Raw genomic sequence first — 24,844 nt, 5'->3', positions numbered from 1 at the left:
TTCATCACATGATTTTAACTTGCCACTCCAAGAATATCTTGAACAGAATTAAACTACCAGCTACAGAAAAACTGTCTTTCCTCACCCACTGCTCAAAACCCGCCACAAGCCTTATAAGCGTCAGATGAAACAGACATGAATCTAGAGCTGATCGTGCAGAAGGGACCATGGAAGCCCAGATAGGATCTAACTATTGTGGAACTGTGCCACATGTATTACAGTTTCAATGCATTGAATATATGGGAGACAGTTTTCTAGTCACGCAGTTTGATACTGCAGAATGTCTTTTTTTATTGTCTCATAACAGAAGGGCATTCACATTCTTTATCCTGAAATTATGTCACACTGCTTGGTGGTTGTATAGACATGCTGTTTTTGCAGGAGTGACTTCCACAGACTTCTGAACTGTCACTTCCATCCCTTATGATTATCTCTTGCTTTGCTTTGAACATTAATGGAACAAAGCCTTCGCTGTCTGCAGTGAGAACAATCCAGGAAGAACCTATAAAGAAATTGAGCATTAAAGAAAATGAATGTACTGATGTGATTACATACAATATACAATCACACTTTAAAATATGTAGTCCAGCACATTAGCCGTCCTTTTGCTCGGCATTAAAACCTTGTCTATACTAGCAAAATTCATATCTGGCAATCCACTGTAAGTGAAGCTTCCCCAATGGTAACATTAATGGAAGTCCTAGTGTACAAAGGGCTGTGGCATTTTTACTAACCCTGCTCAGTGACAGTGAAAAACAAATTCAGTTTTTGCTAATGTGGATGTCCCGTAAGCACCCCCACTTTCCTCCTCAAAAATTTTTTGTCTAGCCTTCCACAACTAACCTATGCTCTAATGTCATCTACTTCTGCTCATCATCTGCTCATTCCCTCCTCCCAGATGATGAAGGAATGACAAAAATTAAATAAATTATTAAGAAACTACCTGTGCTATATTTGTTTTGGGGATAAATAGAAACTTCCATCTCCAGGGCTTTCAACCCAGCACTCCTTCAGCAGCTCTAAATTCAGGTGACATAGAGAAGAGAAAAATGACTTTGTACTTTTCCTCACTGCTAATTATGATTAGGGCTGTCGATTAATCACAGTTAACTCACATGATTAACTCAAAAAAAGTAATCGTGATTTAAAAAATTAATCATGATTAATCACAGTTTTAATCACACTATTAAACAATAGTATACCAATTGAAATGTATTAAATATTTTGAACATTTTCTACATTTTCATACATATTATATTCTGTGTTGTAATTGGAAATCAAAGTGCATATTATTTTTATTACAATATTTGCACTGTAAAAATGATAAACAAAAGCAATAGTATTTTTCAATTCACCTCATATAAGTACTGTAGTACAATCTTTGTCGTGAAAGTGCAACTTACAAATGTAGATTTTTTGTTATATAACTGCACTCAAAAACAAAACAATGTAAAACTTCAGAGCCTACAAGTCCACTCAGTCCTACTTTCTTGTTCAGCCAATCGCTAAAACAAACAAGTTTGTTTACATTTACAGGAGATAATACTGCCCTCTTCTTATTTACAATGTCACCTAAAAGTGAGAAGAGGCATTTGCATGGCACTTTTGTAGCTGGGATTGCAAGGTATTTATGTGCCAGATATACTAAATATTTGCACGCCCCTTCATGCTTTAGCCACCATTCCAGAGGATGTGCTTCCATGCTGATAACGCTCATTAAAAAATAATGCATTAATTAAATTTGTGACTGAACTCCTTTGGGGGTGGGGGTGGAAATTGCATGTCCCCTGCTCTGTTTGACCCGCATTCTGCCATATATTTCATGTTATAGCAGTCTCAGATGATGACCCAGCACATGTTCATTTTAAGGACACTCTCACTGCAGATTTGACAAAACGCAAAGAAGGTACCAGTGTGAGATTTTTAAAGATAGCTACAGCACTCAACCCAAGATTTAAAAATCTGAAGTGCCTTTCAAAATCTGAGAGGAATGAGGTATGGAGCATGCTTTCAGAAGTCTTAAAAGAGCAACACTCCGATGCGGAAACTACAGAACTCGAACCACCAAGAAAGAAAATCTGCTGGTGGCATCTAACTCAGATAATGAAAATGAATATGCGTCTGTCTGCATTGCTCGGATTGTTATTGAGCAGAACCATCATCAGCATGGATGCATGTCCCCTGGAATGGTGGTTGAACCATGAAGGGACATATGAATTTTTAACACATCTGGCAGGTAAATATCCTGCGATGCTGGCTACAACGGTCCCATGAGAATGCCTGTTCTCACTTTCAGGTGACATTGTAAATAAGCAGTGGACATTATCTCCTGCAAATGTAAACAAACAGGTTTGTCTGAGCTACTGGCTGAACAAGAAGTAGGACTGAATGGACTTTGTTTTATTTTTGAATGCAGTTTTTTTTGTAAATAACTGTACATTTGTAAGTTTCAACTTTCATGATGATGAGATTGCACTACAGTACTTGTATTAGGTGAATTGAAAAATGCTATTTCTTTTATTTTTTTACAGTGCATATACTTGTAATAAAAATAAATATAAAGTGAGCACTGTACACTTTGTATTCTGTGTTGTAATTGAAATCAATATATTTGAAAATGTAGAAAACATCCAAAAATATTCAAATAAATGGTATTCTATTATTGTTAACAGTGCGATTAATTGCACGATTAATCACGATTAATTTTTTCAATTGCTTGACAGCCCTAATTATGATATAAAGAGATCTTGAAAGGATCCCATTTTCATATGTCTGGTTTTTATTATTGCTTGGTTTTTACCTTAGAAATATCAGGAATATCAAGTCTTGTTCTTAGTGGGTTTGTGGGATGACTTGTTAGAGGTCTCAGAAATGTGGATTTTGAGCTTTCTTACTCCTCAGTTGAAGATGTGGGTTGTTGAATTTCTGACAAAGATGTCTTTTCTCCCAAGTGGTTCTCGGGCATTTGTATTAAATAGGTGCTAACAATAACAACAACAGGATTTTTAAACAGACTGAAGAAAAATCACTTTTCCTCTCAAGTAATTAGGTTTCACTTGTATAGTATTTCTGATATCATAAACCTACTACTTCTCCAGTTGTCCACAGATTCTCAGGAAAATATAGGGTAGACAGATCTGAATTTCTAATGTTTAAAAAAAAAAAAAGCAGAAAAAAAGAAGAAATAAAGAAAATCAAAACCATTCAGATTTGCTTCATACATCCTATAGACGCAGAAAGTAATACAAACCCATTTTCTTTCCTTTGTAAGTCACCTTTTAAAATAAAGCAAAATCTACTGTGGATGTTTACTGCTAGTGGGTCTTTTCCCTAACGGGCTACCTATTATGTTATCCTAGGACATAACATACACATATATAACAATATGTCGGTATATCCTTTGTTTTATTCAGTTGGACATTTCAGAAGAAAGAGCACTGACAGCACTGACTCTGGGAACCTGTGTGTGCCGGATTACTGATAAGGCCTACTTGTCCTGTAATTATGGAATAGAGGACCTTGAATAGCATCATTTGATATATAGGAAAGTAGGTTATGTTTCATTGTGTATATTTTGATAGTTATAAATTTTACTTTTCTACACAAAATGTTAAAGATTATGGAAAAAGGAAGTATAAAACCCCTAATACGCTCTGTGTGTGTGTGTGTGTGTTTTTTTCAGTTGCAACATTGTTTATTTGGCAAAGCGAAATCTCCTCTTTTTATGTTATTAACTAAGCACTTTCACAAGCTGCTTCACTATTTCATGTTGTCATGTCACCTATAACGTCATAAGGAGATTGTCATTCCCAATCATGAACCTTTAATCTTTTTCTGTTAATACCTTCTTTCTAACTCTGGACAGACTTTGGAGTCCGTAAACTAGAGGGCTGTAATTGGAAATGTTGCCACACAAACCAACAGAACTGCATTATCAGCCAAACTGATGAAACCTGCTTTTTTATTATTCGCTTGTGTTTTTATCCCTATTCATCTGAAAGGTTGAAAAATCACAATTGCAGTGAGTTAACACTTGTGTTATATTAATCTCACAAAATGTTTTGTTACTTAGAGATAGGGTGGTGCCAAAAGTAATATTAAAAATACCCTTTTACCTTGCATAATTATTACAGATGACCTGCAGAAGACTGAGACCTCCAAATATGTGCTGTTACCAATGCTGTATGTGACAGGCTATATTTAGCGAGAGTAATGGCATTATGCTACTGGACTTAAAGCATTCAGGGCAAGGCTAAGTTCATTCCTGATGCAATTCCATTCATTTTAGTGAGTTTGCATCAGTATGAATTTGGCCCACTGTTGCAGATTAGCATTTCAAAATGTTAATTAAAAAAAAAATTGGAAACCATCGCTGCAAACTAAGGACATTTGTCAAAGTGTCCCATCTAATTATGTGGCATTAGAGGATGAGATGGAGCTGAGTAACATTTTTGTTAACCCTTCAGTATACTTTGTGTTTTGTTGCAAACTGGAAAGTCACCCCACATTTGTTGTACAGTCTGCTAATGTTCACAAACATGTCGCTTGTGCCCAGGCCATCTCATGGTTTTGTGTCAAAACTATGCAAAACTTGTGGTTTTACAGGGTTTCAATGCAAAACAAGGTGAAACTAAGCAATTTTGATGGATTACACTTTGAACTTTGCAGCTCACCCAAATCCCAAACTCAAAGAAAAACTCAAGGAGTGCAAGCTCCCCTGACCCCCAGTCAATTCTTCAATTGATTGAAGAATCACATAAATCCCTGTGCTCTGAATCTGGTAAATTTTGCATGGTTTGAGAGGGATTCTTGGTTCAACAATTCTCTTTGCTCTTTACAAACAGACTCCTTTTTTGAAGAGTGTAACAGCACACTGGACAGAAGAGACATCTGGAGGTGCTTCTGTGTTGTGGCATTTGTCTTCTGTAAAACCTGGGGCATCAAAATGAAGAGTGCCAATGTTAACTAAACTATCAGCCTTTCTATAGGCTGAAAAGAGGCTTTCTTGTTCATTTTCATAATAATCTCACCATGTTTTTTTTTAATTAAACAGGTGAATTTGGTGCTCTTAAAAATCAAGAGCTGGCCAAAGATGGGAATTCTTCCCCTCCTCCCCATGTTAAAGCCACTTTGTGTTGCTGCAAAGGGATCTCTCTGAAAATACCAGTTCCATAGAGGGCCTCCTCAGCAGGTGAACAGTTGGCATGGTTGGCTCTATTCCACACCTGAAACCACCTCCAGTGTAAAAGGTATGCTGATAGAGGGAGAGATGTCTCATGTCCCACCCATGCTTGACTGCTAGAGCTACCCAGAGAGACCACTGCAGCCAGGGTAGAAGTTAAGGCAGCCCAAGACCAAACCAGTTTCAGGGATCCCCCGTGTCAGGGAGACACCATTCTCAGTGTTTGCACTGGTCTCAGCATCAGCACCAGGATGAATCAGGCCTGGTGTAAGCAGGTGCTATGCAGATTTTCCTACGTAAGTCTGTCCTCACTGACAGCACTTGTGCCATCCCTCTGCTGGTCTCTGTTTAGCTGTAAACTGCCAATCATAGCATATTACATAGTCAGGAAGGTTTCTTGGGTACAGAATGGAGGTTTTGGTCAAAATGAAGGAGAATCCTATCCCAGAATAGTCAATAGCCTGGTAGATATGGGAGAGCCAAGATCAAGTATCTGATTCAGAGCAGGGATTTAAACCTAGGTTTCCCTCATCCCAGGTGAGTGCCCTAACCACTAGGCTATTGGGGCCAGGATTGCTTTTGCTCTCTGAACATTTTTGAAATGTTGATAGTTTTCATGGGACAGGAAAATCATCTCCCACCCAGCTCTTATTATGAGGAATATTTTTATTTGTTGGTGGCAACTGGGCTGGGAGGTAGGAATTTATTGTTGGGTGTCCCTTAGGGAGGGAAGCCACTTAAAGAGTGGAAGAGAAAGAGAAGTTTGGCAGTTTAGAACACTGGGCTCCTGTGCTAATTTTAGATTACACTAATCCCAAGAATTTCCAGACATAAAAAGTGTAAATCCTAGGAATGATCCCCACTTCCCCAACCCCTCGTATCATCAGGTATGTGGCATGTTTGTGGAAAGGGGTAAAGATGCCAAAAGGCTTTAAAAGGAAGCATCCCTGTTTACAAAGAACTTTGTGTCCTGATTATTTTCTCTGTCTCCCTCCACAGAGGAATCTAACTGATTGCTCTGGTTTGGGGGCAGCATGGCAGGGCACACTTGCTCTTCATAGAATCATAGACTATCAGGGTTGGAAGGGACCTCAAGATGTCATCTAGTCCAACCCCCTGCTCAGATCAGGACCAATCCCCAACTAAATCATCCCAGCCAGGGTTTTGTCAAGCCTGACCTTAAAAACCTGTAAGGAAGCAGATTCCAGTGTTTTACCACCCTCCTAGTGAAAAAGTTTTTCCTAATATCCAACCTAAACCTCCCCCACTGCAACTTGAGACCATTACTCCTAGTTCTGTCATTGCCTTCTTACTCTGTCTTGCCTCTGCTCAAGTTCACAAACAGCTCAAAGACATTTTTGCTGGTAAAACCCTCCATGCAATTTACAATATTAATAATTTACAATATTGCTTTCCACCACCCTTATACTCTGTACAGCCCTACTTACACCTACTGTCCTAGGGAGTCTTCAGCTCCTGAGGTAAGCAGGGAAGAGCTAGCAATCTCTCTCTCTCTCTCTCTCTCTCTCTCTCTCTCTCTCTCTCTCTCTCTCTCTCTCTCTCTCTCTCTCTCTCTCTCTCTCTCTCTCTCTCTCTCCCCCTTCCCCCCCCCCACTTCTTTCCATCTCAATTCCTTCCTGTGCCTTTTGTACTATTTGCCTAATGGCCTAATTAGCCTCTTAGTTCTCCCCAGCCAATAAGTTAGGCACAGCTCTTCTTAATGAGGTCTTCTCTGGGGTAATTAATTAGATCTTCAGTGACCAGAGTGCTGGCTTAGGTGCTGTTGCCCAGCACTCTGTCACAGGCAGCTATGCAATTATCCCTAACATTTAAGTAATTTTGGGAGATGTTCTGACAGAGGTAGTAGAACAATTTTTATAGTGGTGTGCTGATGATGGAAACCAGGTGTTTGGTGTTTGTTATTACTACTTCAAGCCAGGACTACTACATTCTGCCATGTTTCAGACAAGAAAAACAAGGGCTTATTGGGAAAAATATCAAAATATCTATATATGTTTCCAAGTACAACTTTGATATTGAAAATGTCATCTATAACCCAGCCACTAGAAATATATAAAACGTACCATGTTTCATTTCAATAATGGGTAGATCAAAAAGCTGCTGGACTAAATTCAGATGGATCTTGCCGTCACAAAGGAGAACAGTTCTTGTTTCCTCAGCAACAGCTCCATTTGAGAAATACTTCTGCGGACATATACAGGTAAAAGAAAAGGTCATGTTAGAATACTAGCCACTTTTTACTTCAGGAATCAGGCCCTACAGCTCCTTTATCATTTTGGGTTTTCATCTTCTCTTTACTCCCAACAATATATCTATATATTTATGGGAATAAGGCACCCATATTTAACTGCAGTTTTACAGGTTCTGTCTCATCAGGCCCAAGAAAAGAGAAACTCATTTGGCTCCTGGCTCCTTAGAGTCATGTCTGCAGGTTGTAGCCTTTTATTTGATTTAAAGTGAATTTTATAACATGGTATTAAATCACCGTGGGTTCAGCTCTGACAGCTACAGTTTCAAGCTTGACAGAATGAAAGCCATCTCTGCTGTTTGTTTCAGAGTTAGATTCTCTAGGAACACATAAAGACCAAGAGTAGTGACCACACGTACATCCACCACTACAAAGTCTAGTCTGTTTTAAAAGTTTTAAGTTATGATTACCCAAGCATACAGAAATTCTATAGAGACCTATGCGCAAGTTACAAATATAGTTATACTCACATTCTTAACAACAGTGCTAGGGTCTGATGGATCTCTCATGGCTTGGTCATCAGTAGAGGGATGGTTCCTGCTGGAGTTTTCCCATTCTGGGCATCCTCTATTTATAATATGATTCTGTCTACACCTAGATTCTGCGTGTGTCCATAAAAGTGTCCACCCTCTTTTCTCTTATTGGTCAGTGTCCCCTGGAAACTTAAGGGACCCCAATTTTCAATAGGCTGTGTAAGTTCCCTTTGTTCTCATTAGCACTGACGTACAACCTGTATCCTGTGGTTTAACACGTGTCTGAGACAGATGCACCTTTACAGTATTTTTATGATCTAATATTAATCTTCTGAGTAATTTTGTGCAGTTTTAACAGTTGGACCCTCTTTCCCCATAATCTTAGGGCATCGGGTTATTTCTTGATCACTTATGTCACTGTGTCTTGTCTCCAACGCCTAAAATAGCTAAGCTAAAGTCTTGCAGGCCTCAACCTACAGGTCTTGTGTTTCAGCTTGTCTTACTCATGTCTACTTGGTTCCTTCCTTACTTACTGAGTTCCTCTAAATACTGATCAATCTTATACTTTTATAATCCTACAAATTGACTCTAATTAACATACAATGAATATATGTAACATAACAAATTGATTAATCATAACATCACACAATAAATTAATACAAAACTAAAATCATTGGCTACAACATGCAGCTCAAAACTGCACCAGCTTCTCTGATGCCATAATGCCTTGCAAATTTAACTACTCCTGGGGGAATTCAGCGCTACTACACATGCACAGAATTTATGTCCCACGCAGATTTCTTTGCTTCCTCACAGAAAAATGACTTTCTGACAGGGAAGCAAAGGGAAGCCACGAGAGTAGTCATGCAACCCTTCCCAGCAGTATGTTTCAGGTGCCCAGAGCAGCCAGCAGAGAGGTAAATCACTGTGGGACAGGGGGCAGAACTGGGGAAGATGCAGCTGGTGGATCCTATCCTATGCTGGGCTCAGAGCTGGGGAGGATGGGACTTCCTCTTCCAATGCACGGCATCTGGGGCCAGGTCAGACCCACTCCCAGATTTCTCCACTAGCTTCAGGAAGTTCTGCAAACTCTCTCACCCTTCCCCTTCCTGCATCCATCGCTCCTGAGATGCACGGGAAGGCATCTCTATACAGGGAGCTGCTCCCTCATCTACCCAACCCCTGTGCATCCAGACCCATTCATACCCAGACCTTCCCGCCGAGCCCCACACTCCCCTCACTCAGAACTCCCTCAATAAGCCCCACTCCCCCTGCACCTGGACCACCCCAATAAGCCACCCGGCTCCCCACCCCACCGAGCCCCAACCAGCTGAACCTGGATCCCCACCCCACTGAATCCCACTCTCCCAGCATCTGGACCCCTCACTGAGCTCCCCACACCCAGACCCCTGCAAAGTTCTATCCCCACACACCCAGACCCCACCCCCCGCACTGAGCCCCAATCACTTTCATTTGGACCTTCCTGCAGAGTCCCATTATCCTTGCACCCAGAACCTCCCAACAAACCCCTGTGCATCCAGATCCCCCCTTCACTTGGTTCCCTACACACTAAACCCCTCAACACTTGGATCCTGCCTTGATGAGCCTGCCTCATACCTGGTGCACCTGGGCGGTAGGCACAGTCCTTGTGCTGTGTCAGGGTTGGGTGTAGCCTCACCACTGAATACTTGTCCTGGTGGAGGAGCTGCACAGCGATCTCCCACCTCTGTGCAGCCAGTGGCCTGTGCTCCCCAATGCCATGCTGGAGCCTCCACATTTATTTGACAAATAAAATTTGCAGAATTTTGCAGAATTTTAAAATATTGTGTGCACAGAATTTTTATTTTTTGGTGCAGAATTTTTAAATTTTTGGCACTGGGGAATCTGTCTTGGCATGTCTGGTGTAGCTTTCTAAGGAGGGGTGGAACTTATACTGGGAGCCAAACAAGCCAAACCAGCGAATGGGGGAGTATAAAGATGGTATCCAGCCAGCCTTGTCCTCCTCTTTGGTGCTGTGTTGGGTGGACTTTAGCTGGGCTAAGGATTGAGGCCTCTGAATTCTGTTGCTACTGATGCCACCCATTTTGGTCCAGATCCACAGAGATATTTAGGCTCCCAACTTTCATCAAAGTCAATAGAAATTAGGAGGCTAAATACTTCTGTGGATCCAAGCCCAAGCCCACAAGACCACAGCATGAGGAACACCTGATGATTGTAAAGTCTAAGCAGCTATGTAATTGATAGATATGTTTATATATAATTTGCTGTCCACTATTATCCAGAGACAAATTTCAGCATTACTCTTTTTCAAATTGCATCTGATGAAGTGGGTATTCACCCATGAAAGCTCATGTTCCAATACCTTGTTAGTCTATTAGGTGCCACAGGACTCTTTGCTGCTTTTCAAGTCACTCTCTGCCATTATTAAATAGCTATGATTTGGATTATTTCCCCCTAAAACATACTACTGTATTTTTCTACTTTGAAGCTCACTTTATTTCCTGCCTTTATTTTCCATTTCTTTAGAACCTATTTTATTCCTCTGGCATCACTTGTGTTTGCAACACCTCCCAATGTAACATAATCTTCTAATTTAATTACTATGCTGTTGACCCCTTCCTCCTCCAACTCTTCCTTTTGTGTATTCAGCATGAAACCAACTGCAGCATTGTAACATTTTAGGACAGAAAGAAGAGACACCATCTACCCTAAACCTAATTTGGGTTCTGCTTTTGTTAGTGTTTGTACTTTGTATCCTTTGATATTTCTTCTTGATGTCAAACTTCTTTTTAAATCAGTTCACAGCTGCATCTTCTATTTCTGTATTGAGTAATCTGTTCCACATGTTAATTAACCTTTGGCTTAAATAAATGTCTCCTAATCTCCTTTAATGTCAGTTCTTAGTTTCTATTCAAGCTCTCTTGCTGCTTTTAATTCTGTCCACATCTCAAACAGTTTTTCTGCAGCCACGTGCTCTTTACTCCGCAGCATTTTAAACCCTTCCTAAACTATGTAGTCTCTCTTTTTTCATTGCAGCACCATAAATCCTCCTGGTTTTCACGTAACCGCACTGGGTTATAAATACCATCACAGTGCCACTGTAATTCTGTGAAATTACCTTTTCCCAATTCTATTTTGAATAACTCATGCAGATGAGTAGCTTAATATTATTTCATTTGTGTATTATGGTTGCTCTGAGAGGTCCTATTAGGATAGGCACTGTACAAATTTCTCTACATTAAAAAAAAAAATCCCTGCAGATATTTGTACTCTTGTCCCCATGCTAAAATTAATTAGCAATTTGTTATTGTGTAATGACTGGAAGAAAAAAATCCAAGTAATTTGAAATACTTCAAATAAGTCCCCTTTCAGTCTTCTCCTTTCCTTAAACCACTGGTAATTTCTTTAATCTTTGTTTGTAACCATAATTTATGAGACCTCTTCCCTGGTTATTTTAGTTCCCCTCAAGTTCTTGCTTTTCTTTTTAGTAATACTATATTGCACTTAGATTTATACACAGAGCTCAAGAGACTTAATTTTCAGCAATGGGTATAATGAGTGTCCCTGCAGACCTTTTCATTTGCAGTCAAAAATTGATATTTGTATATGCAGAACAGATATTTGTGCACAAAAGCAATTTTTTTTGTTCTTACGAGTTTGTGTGATCCAAACACTGCCACATTTTGCCTAATACTGGTAGAAACAAAAAAAAAGTTGTCTGATTTGCTCTTGCATCAATAACTTATAAACAATGATGGGACGGAGCTGAAAGATTCTGACCCAAAGGTGATCCTTCATTGAATCTGAAGGGTTTTGGATGTAGTGCAGGCCCATTTCTTCATACCAGTTATCTTCAAGTCAAGAATGATCAAGACAAATTAATCCCAGCTCCATCTCAATTGACTACAAATCAGTTGATTATAATTAGTAAAATTATGTTAGGGATGAATTTGGTGCATTATATTTTTTGCTTAATCCTGCTAGCTCTTATTGTAGCCTCCCCCAACAAGTGAATCCCAATTTTATAGTATGACCTACTTTTTATAAAACCACATGGACTATCTTAGACCAGTCTGTTCTGTCCAAGATCCTTTATCTTATTCTTACCTATGATTTTACATATCTTCCTTGTACAGATTTCAGAAATCCAGATCTTTAGTTTCACAGATTTTTTTCTTTTCATTGCTTTTAAACATTAGTGTTACATTAGTCTCTCTCCAGTGTCAGGCACTTCTCCTGTTTATAGAGATAAATTAATCTCTGTTACATTTTATGTCTGACTGTTGGAGAATTCTGTTAGATCATGGGCTTCCTCTGTTTTTAATTGCTCCAAATTATTTCAGCCTCTTCTGATTTATCATTTAGTTTAAGTAACAATAATGCACCTTTTCTTTGAGGAATACATAATGCTTTACATACATTAATCAATTTAGCCTCCTAACATTCTTGAGAGATAGTTGATTATTATTCCTATTTTATAGATGATGAAACCAAGGCACAGAGAAATTAAGTGATTTACTGAAGCCCATACAGGTAGTTTGTGGCAGTATAGAGAATAGAAGCAAGATCTCATGCCTCCCACCCTTGTGCTTGAACCCCAAGATCATTCTTCCTCCAGCTCCACCAAGTTTCACTGTCTGTTCCTGAAAGCTGTATCTCTGATTCTGAAGTATTGCTCTCTCTAGGGGGCTAAAAGGGCTTGTAGTTTTCAGTTTCAAAGTCTTTACTGTAAACTGCTTTATCCATAAACAAAGTTTATTGGAGGACTAAGGGGATATGTATACAGAAATGACAAATATTTCCAGATACTCAAGTGGATATTATCTGCCCAGGCTTCTTTTGGCCAACTTCCTTTAATGTATCTGGTTCCAGCTCTCCCTCAACAAGAATCTGGCAACATGAACAAACCTTTCCCTCATCTATCGCAGCTTAACCATCACCAGATTTTACAGCTTTGTAAAAGGATCACATAGCTTGCAGCTAGGCAGTCTCAGTATTGCTAACCCAAACTTTCCAAACTCCTGAGTCAGGACCCAAAAATCACAAAGCTGCCTTAAAAATCACAAGATTTAAAAAAAATGGATTAGATGTTTTTTCTTTTTGTTTTTGAACCTTTAGGGTACCCTCAAGTCACATGTTCAAGCTTTTCTCTGCAACCTGGAGGGCTAGAAAACTTTTTTTTTTAAATGAAAGCTGAGAATCTCATGTAACCACATGCCTCAGTGTGCTGAAGCTTTAAGTAAAACATTAAATAGTGCGAGACTCACAATAAAATTGAACGAGTTGGCAACACTAATTTGCCTGCAGCCTCCGAAAGAGCTATTGTTATTCTACCTTATTCGTCTACCTTTCTTGGCAGTTTTCCAGAAACTCAGCAGCTAAAGTTTTTCTACTGCAGTCCTGGGTTCTGCTTCACTGATCCTTCCTGAACAGATACATTTGTAATGTACGTGATAGGAAAAAGTTGAAATACTACATTTATACTATGGTAGATGTGATATATCTTGACTAGGGCTATCAACCAATTAAAAAAATTAATCACAATTAAATGCACTGTTACACAATAATAGAACACCATTTATTTAACTGTTTTTCAATGCTTTCTACATTTTCAAATATGTTGATTTCAATTACCACAAAGAATACAAAGTGTACAGTGCTCACTTTATAGTATTATTTTTATTAAAAATATTTCCACAGTAAAAAACAAAAGAAATAGTATTTTTCAATTCATCTAATACAAATAATGTAGTGCAATTTCTTTATATTGAAAGTTGAACTTACAAATGTAAAGTTATGTACAAAAAAAACTGCACTCAAAAATAAAACAATTTAAAATTTTAGAGCCTGCATGTCCACTCAGTCCTACTTCTTGTTCAGCCAATCGCTGAGACAAACATGCTTGTTTACATTTGCAGGAGATAATGCTGCCCGCTTCTTGTTTACAATGTTACCTGAAAGTAACAACAGGTGTTTGCATGCCACAGTTGTAGCTGGCATCTCAAGATATTTATGTGCCAGATGTGCTAAAGATTCATATTTCCCTTCATGCTTCAACCACCCTTCCAGAGGACAGAGGTCCATGCCGACGATGGGTTCTGCTTGATAACGACCCAAAGCAGTGCAAACCGACGCATGTTCATTTTCATTATCTGAGTCGGATGCCACCAGCCGAAGGTTTGGTTTTTTTTTGGTGGTTCGGGTTCTGTAGTTTCTGCATTGGAGTGTTGCTCTTTTAAGACTTCTGAAAGCATGCTCCACACCTCATCCCTCTCAGATTTTGGAAGGCACTTCAGATTCACTCACATTCATGCCTGCTTTGCATTTTGTCAAATCTGAAGTGAAAGTGTTCTTAAAATGAACAACGTGTGCTGGGTCATCATCCGTGACTGCTATAACATGAAATATATGGCAGAATGCGGGTAAAACAGAGCAGGAGACATGTAATTCTTCCCCAAGGAGTGCAATCACAAATTTAATTAACGCATTGTTTTAAATGAGCGTCATCAGCCTGGAAGCATGTCCTCTGGAATGGTGTCTGAAGCATGAAGGGGTATACGAATGTTTAGCTCATCTGGCATATAAATTCATTGCGATGCCGGCTATAAAAGTGCCATATAAATGCCTGTTCTCACTTTCAGGTGACATTGTAAATAAGAAGCAGGCAGCATTATGTCCCTTAAATGTAAAGAAACTTGTTTGTCTTAGTGATTGGCTGAACAAGAAGTAGGACAGTGTGGGCTTTAAGGCTCTAAAGTTTTACATTGTTTTGGTTTTTTGAGTGCAGTTATGTAACCAAAAAAAATCTACATTTGTAAGTTGCACTTTCATGATAAAGATATTGTATTATGGTACTTGTATGATTTGAATTGAAAATTATTTCAATTATCATTTTTATCATTAAAGACTAACAGATTTATTTGGGCACAAGCTTTCATGGGTAAAAACTCACCTCTTCAGATGCATCTTCACTCCATGTATTTGAAGAAGTGGGGTTTTTTACCCATGAATGCTTATGCCCAAATAAATCTGTTAGTCTTTAAGGTGCCACCAGCCTCCTTGTTCTTTTGTGGATACAGACTCACACGGCTGCTCCTCTGATACTTGACATTTTATTATTGTCTATCAAGTCATTATTTCTTTGTTTATCATTTTTACAGTGCAAATATTTGTAATAAAAATAATAATATAAAATGAACACTGTGCACTTTATATTCTGTGTTGTAATTGAAATCAATATATTTTAAAATGTAAAAAATGATCAAAAATATTTAATAATTTTCAATTGGTATTCTATTGTTTAACAGTGCAATTAATACCAATTAATTTTTTAAATCCTGTTTAATTTTTTTAAATTAATTGTGTGAGTTAACTGCGATTAATCAACAGCCCTAATTTTGACGTTAGCTTTTTATACTGTCTTGCATGACTTTGTCATAAACAAACTAGGGAAATACAACCTAGATGGAACTACTATAAAATGGGTGCATAACTGGTTGGAAACCCAACCTCAAAGAGCAGTTATCAGTGGTTCACAGTCAGGCTGGAAGGGCATATTGAGTGGGGTCCCACAGGGCTCAATTCTGAGTCCGGTTCTGTTCATTATCTTCATAAATGATTTAGATAATGGCATACAGAATACACTTACAAATTGTATGGACAATACCAAGCTGGGAGAGGTTGCAAGTGCTTTGGAGTATAGGATTAAAATTGAAAATGATCTTGACAAACTGGAGAAATAGTCTGAAGTAAATAGGATGAAATTCAGTAAGGACAAATGCAAAGTACTAAATTTAAGAAGGAACTATCAGTTGCACACATACAAAATAGGAAATGACTGCCTAGGAAGGAGTACTGCAGAAAGGGATCTGGGGATCATCGGTGATCACAAGCTAAATATGAGTCAACAGTGTAACTCTTGCAAAACATGCAAACATCATTCTGGGATGTATTAGCAGGAGTGTTCTAAGCAAGACATGAGAAGTAATTCTTCTGCTCTGCTCTATACTGATTAGACCTCAATTGGAATATTGTGTTCAGTTCTGGTCTCCACATTTAAGGAAAGATGTGGACAAATTAGAGAAAGTCTAGAGAAGAGCAACAAAAATGATTCAAGGCCTAGAAAACATGACCTATGAGGGAAGATTAAAAAAATTGGGTTTGTTTAATCTGGAGAAAAGAAGACTGAGAGGGACTTGATAACAGTTTTCAAGTACTACAATGTTGTTATAAGGAGGAGGAAGAAAAATTGTTCTCCTTAACCTCTGAGGATAGGACAAGAAGCCATAAGCTTAAATTGCAGCCAGGGTGGTTTAGGTTGGACAATAGGTAAAATTTCCTATCAGGCTGGTTAAGCACTGGAATAAATTGCCCAGGGAGGTTGTGGACTCTCAATCATTGGAGATTTTTAAGAGCAGGTTAGACAAACACCTGTCAGGCATGGTCTAGATCAGTGGTTCTCAAACTAGGGCCACCACTTGTTCAGGGAAAGCCCCTAGTGGGCCAGGCCGGTTAGTTTGAGAATCACTGGTCTAGATGATATGTATTCCTGCCATGAGTGCAGGGGACTGGACTGGATGACCTCTCGAGGTCTCTTCCAGTCCTACAATTCTATGATTAATGATCATTCTTTGCTACTGTCTTCCGTCATTTAGTGACAGAGTATGTTCCTATCACACTAAGAATCTTTATTTTCTGAGTCATATTTGTCTCTTCCATTCATGAGTTTCTTTCACCAAACCTTATGAGGTCTTGAGAAACTATTATCTCAAATTCTTTCTTGTTTCAAAAAGTGCAGGTTAGTCAGGTTACTGACTTTATTATTCAAAAGATAACATTATTCAAAACTGCAAATGAAGTGAGAGATCATAACCAGATATTGAAGTATGAATACAATCAAACCTCAAGAAATCTTGTAAGAAAATTGAAGAAAAGTGATGTGCTAAATATATGAAAATTCTAAGGTCATTTCCAGATGGGGGCTTGAAATGCACTAGCAGTAACTGTTTTCCAGCAATGGCTGGGAGACTACAGTGGTCAAGTCCATGCTATCTATTTGTAACATGTGAACTAGTATATTTATGGGTGGAAAATTGTTTACTAAAGCAAAGAGCAAATAGGGTTTTAAAAGCCCTTGGATTAGATGTCTTATACAATCTGTTTGTACTATAAGTAAACAACATATTTTATCCCCATCCATCAGTCTGCCAATATCTTCAACTCTATCCTTTCCTCTTCTTAACCCTTTTGCTTAATTTTAATCTTGTACATCCTCCTGTACCACCCGCATTCATTCACCTTGGAACAAAGATCATCTCTATCAATTTAAGTCCAGCTACTGATGAGATAGTGGTGTAAATCAGAGTCCACTGTCCACTCACAGTTGTGGGTAGCCCAGCTTACTACCTATGGACCAGCTTGTGATGCTCACTCACTTTGAATAGTGCCTTATTCCACCAATGATCCCATTAAAGTCCATGGGGTATCTCGTGTGTACATGGGGTATCTCGTTAGTGTCACTAAGAGTGGCAAATCTGTTTCTATGGAAACAAGCTATGTAATGCAGAAAACATTCTTTTTTTTTAAAGGCAAAAAATGAGCTTCATTCTCCCTTATCTACCTACAGCGTAGTACCTTCCTCCATTTCTTTCAGCTGTAGTAAATCCATGAACCATTTCAATAATCAGGAAGGCAGTTTTGAATTGGATTGAGGAATAGAAAGGAAGCCATGAAAATGATGGAAGATAAAGGTGATCTGACTCTGCTTCTTGGAGTGACAGACTAGTCAGGCAGCCTGAAGTTTAGAGAGCAGAGATTTAGGAAGACCATAAAAAATGGAACTGCAATAGTCAAGATAGGAGGTGATTAATGCTTGGATAAGGATGTAAGCAAAAATAGAGAGGACATGGTAAGGACAAATTCTGATAATGTTCTAAAACTGGTGATAAGCAGAAATACAGACATGGGAGATGTGGAAAGTAAAGTAACATTGGAGGTTAAAGATGATTCTGAGATTTCTTGCTTTGGAAGCAAAGTGAAGGCCTGAGTTAAGGAAACTGATAGCTGAATCAGAAACTTGGGAGCAAAAGAGGACCATCTTACCCAAAAGAGAGTCTTCATTAATGTATGTATTCATCAATAGTCTCTGAGGTGTTCATGAACAGAGTTATTATTGTGTAGCTCGGATCTAAAAATCAAGACAGGAATATAGACAGCTTGGTATCCTATATGTCAAGGTGTGTGAGTTCTTCTAGTGAGATATATGCACTGACTGCATTAGGAGTTGATGGTACTCAGCACATCACATACCCCTTCCAACCAGAACATCTTTCAGGATCATGCCTTTAGAGTTGATGGAGATGGAAATTTGGGTGCCATGAGACTTGATTACCAATAAAGAGATTAATTTACTACTGCAAATCTCTCTTGCCTAATACTGAATACCTGTTCTTTAGCTCATTCACTTTACTCCTCTAACCTTGGTCTCCTATTGATCCTCTGCCCTTGCCTTCCCACTATTGTGTATGATCGTGTCCCAGGTTTTGTTGTTGTTGTTGTTCCCATCTACCTGGAATACCCTATACTCATCTCATAACTTACTGTACAACCCTGCTTTTCTCTTTATTTTATAACTGATCAGGTCAGTGTAAATGTACAATGTCTGAAGGGTGCTTAAATTGAATTCTGTACACTATCAGTGGTGTTAAGTGGGAAATCATGATAGCTAATAATCCAAAATACATTTGGTTTTCTGTTTAATTTTGTGATATACCCTGTCAGTGATGCGATTTCTGACACAGTACTGCTTGTGAACAAAATGTGAACTTAACAGTATTCTTCAACTTACAGCAGATGAATCTTATCCCTGTTAGTGAGGTTTGCATAAATGGCAGTCACCTGGAATCCTGATGGTCCAATTTCCTACTGTAATTAGTTTCGAAACGGGGCTAATTACTCGTTCTTTTTTTTCTAGAAGGAAATTGAGTGATAAAATATCTTGTTGCAGAAAGCACTCTCAGAAACAAATCTATACCACATTAGTTTCCCTACTCTTTTTCTACTTATTTAATAAAAACCTGTTATTGAGTCTCTCTGCCTGCCATCCCACAATACTCACAAAACCATTCATCTCTACATGATGCAGCTTCAATAATATATGAAGGCCTGGCAGAATTAGATTTGTATTTTTATGCTTTTGACAGATAATATTGATGCTTGTTCTAAAGGTTTTAAAATATTTTTACCAATTTACATTTTCACAGGTGCAGGAAATTATGGGGAGGGATCAGACAAGACAATTGATGGTCAGACGACAATTATTTAATGACAATAGATGTTGAGATTTGAAAAGTTAAAGCTTTAGAGCTGTTAAAACACAAATTGTCAATATTGTGTCAAAATATACAAAGTAAATATCCATAAATGAAACACTAATAAGTTCACAAGCTGCATTTCTCTTACTTTGTCTGTATGTACATTTTGATTATTATCAATGGAAGTATTTTTTGTCTGTATGTGTACAGTGAAATTGATGTTTACCAGCATTTACTGAAAAAACTCTAATAGTTCCAAGCCTAACTATATGCTGTTCAAGGCGAATGATGGCATCGCCTCTATAGCTGAATGCTATTACCCAAGCTACAATTGTGACAGCTCCAAAGTTTGAGTGTGATCAGGGATCGCGCTTTTCAGTGATAAAAACCACAAAATTCTCTAATAAAAAAACCATAAAAATCCGCATTTGTCAGCAATTAAAATGAAATGCTGAACTTTAGTTTCCCTAGCCACAATATATGTAGGTATCAGTTTAACACGTTATTGACATATTTACAATTTTTAAGTTGACAGCTGAAGTCCTGCTGCATGGGGCTGACAGACAAGCCCTGTCCATTCTCCTAATTATCCACATTTTTGATGATCAGTTCTGGCCCTGGTCCCAATTAGATTAGATAATTGGGGTTTCACTGTATATGGGTTTTTTTTTCACAAAACATAAAAACTAAAAATTCTCTCTAAAAGTGCAAATTCCACATTTTTCCAAGGGAAGTGGGTTTCTAGGATCCCTGGTGATCATGGCTCTTGCCAGTGTCTGTAATTTACATAGGAAATAAGCCCAGGGACTACTGAATATACATAAGTGTCTCAGAAGTTACAGTTAGTATTGTCATGGCAAATCTGTAAAGAACATAGACTCCTCCTTACAGTTAATATAGCATTACTAAAAAAACCCCATTTTCGGAACTTACTATGGAGAGAAATGGAAATTGTTAAATAATTTAGATTCAGATTTATCTTAGACCATAGTTTTCTCAATAGTTTGGTGTATATTAACATTGTCACAGAATAAAGTTCATAATTGGTCATTAATTACTGCTGTTTTTCCTTATAATGATTCAAACCTTACTTTTATGTTTTTAAGTAGCCCTATTGCTATAGTGTGTTGTAGTTATTATTTTCTGTATTTTATAATACAGTACTGCCCAGATGCCTGCCTCACTCAGGATTGGGCCCACATTGTGGTGAGTGTTGTACAAACCCACTGCAGCGTTACCTATATTTAGAATGTTTACCACAGAAATGTATTTATACATAAGGCAGTAAGGCCATTTCCTGAGCCTTTTGCCCTATGAATACAGCGCCTGGCTGTAACTCCATGGCTCAACTGGTCTCTGAGCTCAGAGAGCGCTAATCAGCTCGTGAAACAGGAACAAGACTCAGATGTCTGAATCCAAACTAATCAAAACATCTATTTTCTGAGAAAATGATTGGCTGTCTCTGAGGCAAAATATCTCTGTCTGTCTGGATGTCTCTTTGCCATCAATCTCTTTTTCATTATCTTTGACCTCATACTGTGCTCTTGCTACAGCTCAGAAGCTAAAAAGGGTTAGACTAGGTCAGTACTTAGATGAGAGACCTTCAAAGAACACCTAAATGTGGAAGAAACCTATTCATTAAGCTGGAGAGACAAGGTGGATGAGGGTAATATCTTTTGTTGGCCCAACTTCTGATAGAAGATATTACCTCACCAACCTTTGTTTCTCTCATATGCTGGGACTAACATGGCTACAACACTGCAAACAATCATTAAGTGGCTTTTTTTCTGAATTAGTTTAATGTGGTGCTGTCTTTGGATGAGCTAAGAAAACCTGTTCTTTTCATAAACAAAGAAATTCATTCTCCAATGGGGTCAGGCTGTCATCGTTCTACCAGCACCATATTCACTTTGGTTTAAAAGAAAAGCAAACATATTTCTTACGACTTGTGCAAAAATAGGTATGTGCAATCAAGCACTTACTTTGTAATTCAGATCTTACGCTGGTGCTAGATTCCATAGCCTAAACTCCTATTTGGAAAAGAATTGGCACCACTAATTCTAACCCAAAAGAAGGGGCTTCTTGCAAGACAATGAGATAGTAAATGTTCAGAAGGCAAAAGAGCTTCAATTCACTGTAAGGCACAGGAGCTTACTTTTTGGTGAATATAACACTAAAATATTTAAACTAATATTTTTTCTTTTTATATTGGAGTTTATGCAATATAGTCAAGTTAAATTATTGACTAAATAAGATCAAACACTTTGCTTGAGTAGTGTGTTGCCAGAGTGCCAACACACTAATACTCCAAAATGGCAAGAAAGCAATTTCTAAAATGTTATGAATGATGTTTGAATCAAGTAATTACTTCCTTACAGGATGTGTAGAGGAAGATTCTCTCCTTGGATGTGCATGTGGCTGTCATTAGTGTAACAGGAAACCACTGGTGCACATCTGAGAATCAAATTTGACCCAGAGATATATAATTTTAATACCACTACATAGTAAAAAATTAATATCTTATATTTCCATAATACCTTCCACACCAAAGGATCCTAAAATATTTTCAAAAGCTACAAGATATACAAATAAATGTGTCTAGTTTCCTATTATACTAATCTGAAGGGTGTCTCAATAATAATAATAATTAATTAATAATGGGCCAAATATTGAAGTCCTTACTCAGTTAAAACTCTCATTGAAATCAATGGAAGTTTTGTCTGAATAAGGGCTGGATAATGACTTGTTGGTTTGGTATATTACTTATTAGTTAATAAAATAATTAGCAGTTAGGTACATATACATTTTTTAAAGAAATCAAGTTAAAATGGTAATATTTAAAAAAAAATTAAACTGTCCTGATGTGTAAAGATTGTCAGTGAAAAACTAAACTAGAAATGGGCCAAGTTGCAAAGTTCAGCTCTTTCCCATCTGAACTTTGCAAAAGTCTAGATCTAAAGTTTTGTTTCAGCCCATCAGAGACACTGGCTAGCTGCAAACTTTGGATCTGAACCCAGATCTGAACTTCAGAGGCTTGTTGGTGGGAGTCGCTGTCATATCCAGTGGGAGTGTTTGTGGGCTCATACTTACACCGAACCAATCCAAAACCTTTTTGTACAGTGATAGTTAATGTTCCGTGCTCCTTTTTGATATATGCATGCAACTCCAATTAGCCTCAGTGGTGGTTACAGCTGAGCAATGAAAGAAGAAAATACTCTGATTTCTTATGCAGAATCTCCTATAAAATTCAGCCAGCTAGTTGCAGAAATGCAAGTGATTGTTTCAATGGCAAGTTATTTCACAACTCTGAATCACGCTGAATGTCAAGCTCTGATGAAATCTGCTAATTGGACTGTGAAAATTAAAATACATCCCCTTGCTTTAAAATAAAATGTTTAAAAAGAGAATTTTAAAAAAGCTACCTGATAAGAATGTTAAATTAATAAAAAAATTACCTGATAAGTGATGTGGACAAAAGGTGGCTCCTGAAAAGATGGGTATGCTAGAGATAACCTCTTTCCATTTTTAGTGGAGTCCGTTAGTTCAGAAAGGTGCAGCTGTAACTCAGTGAAGCTGTCACACAGTCTTTCCAGATTCCTGGATATGTGACTTGTTCCTTTTTCACTTGGCAAGTTGTTATTTTTAGGAGAAACAGAAATTTCTTGAAACACATCCAGCTGCACTTTAGGAGAAGCTGGTCTGTTGGAAAACCTGGTTGGTGTACCAAGTCCAAAGAGGGCCACTGACCGATTAATTGGCTCGGCATCCAACGTTTCCAAAGCAATGGATGGGTCACCGGAGACCCTTTTTTCATCAAGGTCACTCACACTTGATGATGAGCTTCGTTCATAACTGGGACTCTTCACTTCTTCTATAAGTCTTCTCCTGCCACTAGGGGATTGAATTATAGTGCTACCTGGTATTAACAGCTCCTTGCTCAAGGGTTGATCTTCCATGGCAAGATTTTCAAAGAACTTCCGTTTTCCAAAAGTATTTATGGAGGATTCAAAATTAGAAAGCAGATTCTGGGTGGCATCCGACGGTGCTGAAAAATCTTCTTCAAATATTAATTCTTTGATCATTAAACGAATAATGTACCTTTCTGAACTTGAAGATGGAATGAGAGCAGGGTCAATGAATTTCTGCTTTCCAATCAAAATCAACAAGAGTTTATCTGTCAAGAAGCACAAACCCTTCGGTCTTTCACTTTTCTCCAATTGGATTTGTTGAATATTGGGCATGCAGGAAGAGGTTACCGAATAAACCAAAACAATGTTACAAGTATTGGAAGCTACTGCCACAATCTGAGCTCTAGGGTCAAAAGCTATTATATCAGGGACCAGAATGCCTGGAATGCTGACTTTTCGGGTGGTCGTTACCTTTCTTTCAAAAGTCACCAAGATCAGATATGAAGAGTCTTGATTGTTTCCTGGGACATAGTCCTTGCGTCTCAGAGGAATGAGAGGACTGGGATCAGATCTCCGATGGTTTGCAAGGATATGGGTCAAATCCACAGGACCTGATGAAGAAGAAGCTACTGAATCAACAGCCACAGATTTTTCTGAATCTATTGATTTTCTTCTTAGGTCCGTCGAGTATTCCTCATCCCCAAGTGCCAGAGTAGACTGTGAAGTTAAAGAGCCTGTTTCAGTACCAGATGGCACATCAAAAGTAATGCCTGCATTTAAGCCACAGATCTTATCTAATGGAAGCTCTGTGGCTACAGCAATTTGGAAATCTAAAGTAGCTTCTATAGCACAGATATAACCACCCACATCAAATATTGGGCAAAAGAAGCAAGCATTTAAAGCTTTCTGAGTGTCCTCCCATATGTAGGAATGAAGGGCACTGCCTATAGCAACCACTAAGCGATTACCATCTTTAGTCCAGCAAGCACAGTGGATGAGACCACTGCTTTTGATATCCGCTTTCACCCTGGAGTTATCAGAACGAACAGCGTGTAAAACTGAGGCGTCCCGTTTAGTAAGCACAGCCAAAATATCCTTTTTGGGATGCCACACACAGCCCTGGGGAAGCATTGGGAATGGCTCACCCATTTCACAAGTCTGAGAAACCAGGAGCTTTTTCTTTTCCAAAATGTTATAGCTCAGCTGCCAAACAGTGACATGTTTTTTATGCTGAACAGCAAGCAGAGCTGGTGTGTCTGCAGCACTACATGAGCCCCAGTAAAGTCCATGAACATGTTCAAACTGACCAATTACACTTGAGTCACCAAACTTGAGTTCTCCATGATGAAAATGTAAAGCAGTCAGTGCCACTTGCTTCCCATCCGTCCAGGCAATTCCATGCACAGGATGTATGGCCTGATACAAGGCATTAAGGCCAGTTCTTAGAAGTTTTGCCTTTCCCAACTCCATCCTTTTAAACTTCCTCCCTAGAGGTGATTGTTCCAAGGTAAAAAATCCACAGGATTCATTGCAGCATCTTGATAAGGAAAATGAGTCCCTCGGCTGTTGAGTTGTTTCTCGGTAGGTGAATCAAGTTGATTTTTTTTCTAATAAGCAAGGAGCCTGAAATGCAAACTCCTTCACACTGTGACTCTGCAGCTGCTCTGCTAAGTATAAATCCAGGTGAAAGCTGCTTTTTC

At 38.4% G+C, this 24,844-nt stretch overlaps 1 protein-coding gene across 1 annotated transcript; it reads right to left on the bottom strand.

The window, feature by feature from the left end:
* Positions 1-335: 335 nt before the first annotated feature.
* Positions 336-24,614, bottom strand: WDCP (WD repeat and coiled coil containing). The gene is made up of 3 exons (XM_030554371.1): positions 22,692-24,614; positions 7,267-7,387; positions 336-502 (listed from the first exon to the last, which is right to left on the bottom strand). Exons 1-3 carry the CDS (start codon positions 24,612-24,614, stop codon positions 336-338), a joined length of 2,211 nt encoding a protein of 736 aa, XP_030410231.1.
* Positions 24,615-24,844: the final 230 nt, after the last annotated feature.

Source organism: Gopherus evgoodei, chromosome 3 (genome assembly GCF_007399415.2).
Source record: "Gopherus evgoodei ecotype Sinaloan lineage chromosome 3, rGopEvg1_v1.p, whole genome shotgun sequence".
In the NCBI taxonomy this organism is placed as follows: Eukaryota; Metazoa; Chordata; order Testudines; family Testudinidae; genus Gopherus; species Gopherus evgoodei.
This window is presented reverse-complemented; position numbering and strand designations above follow the sequence as displayed.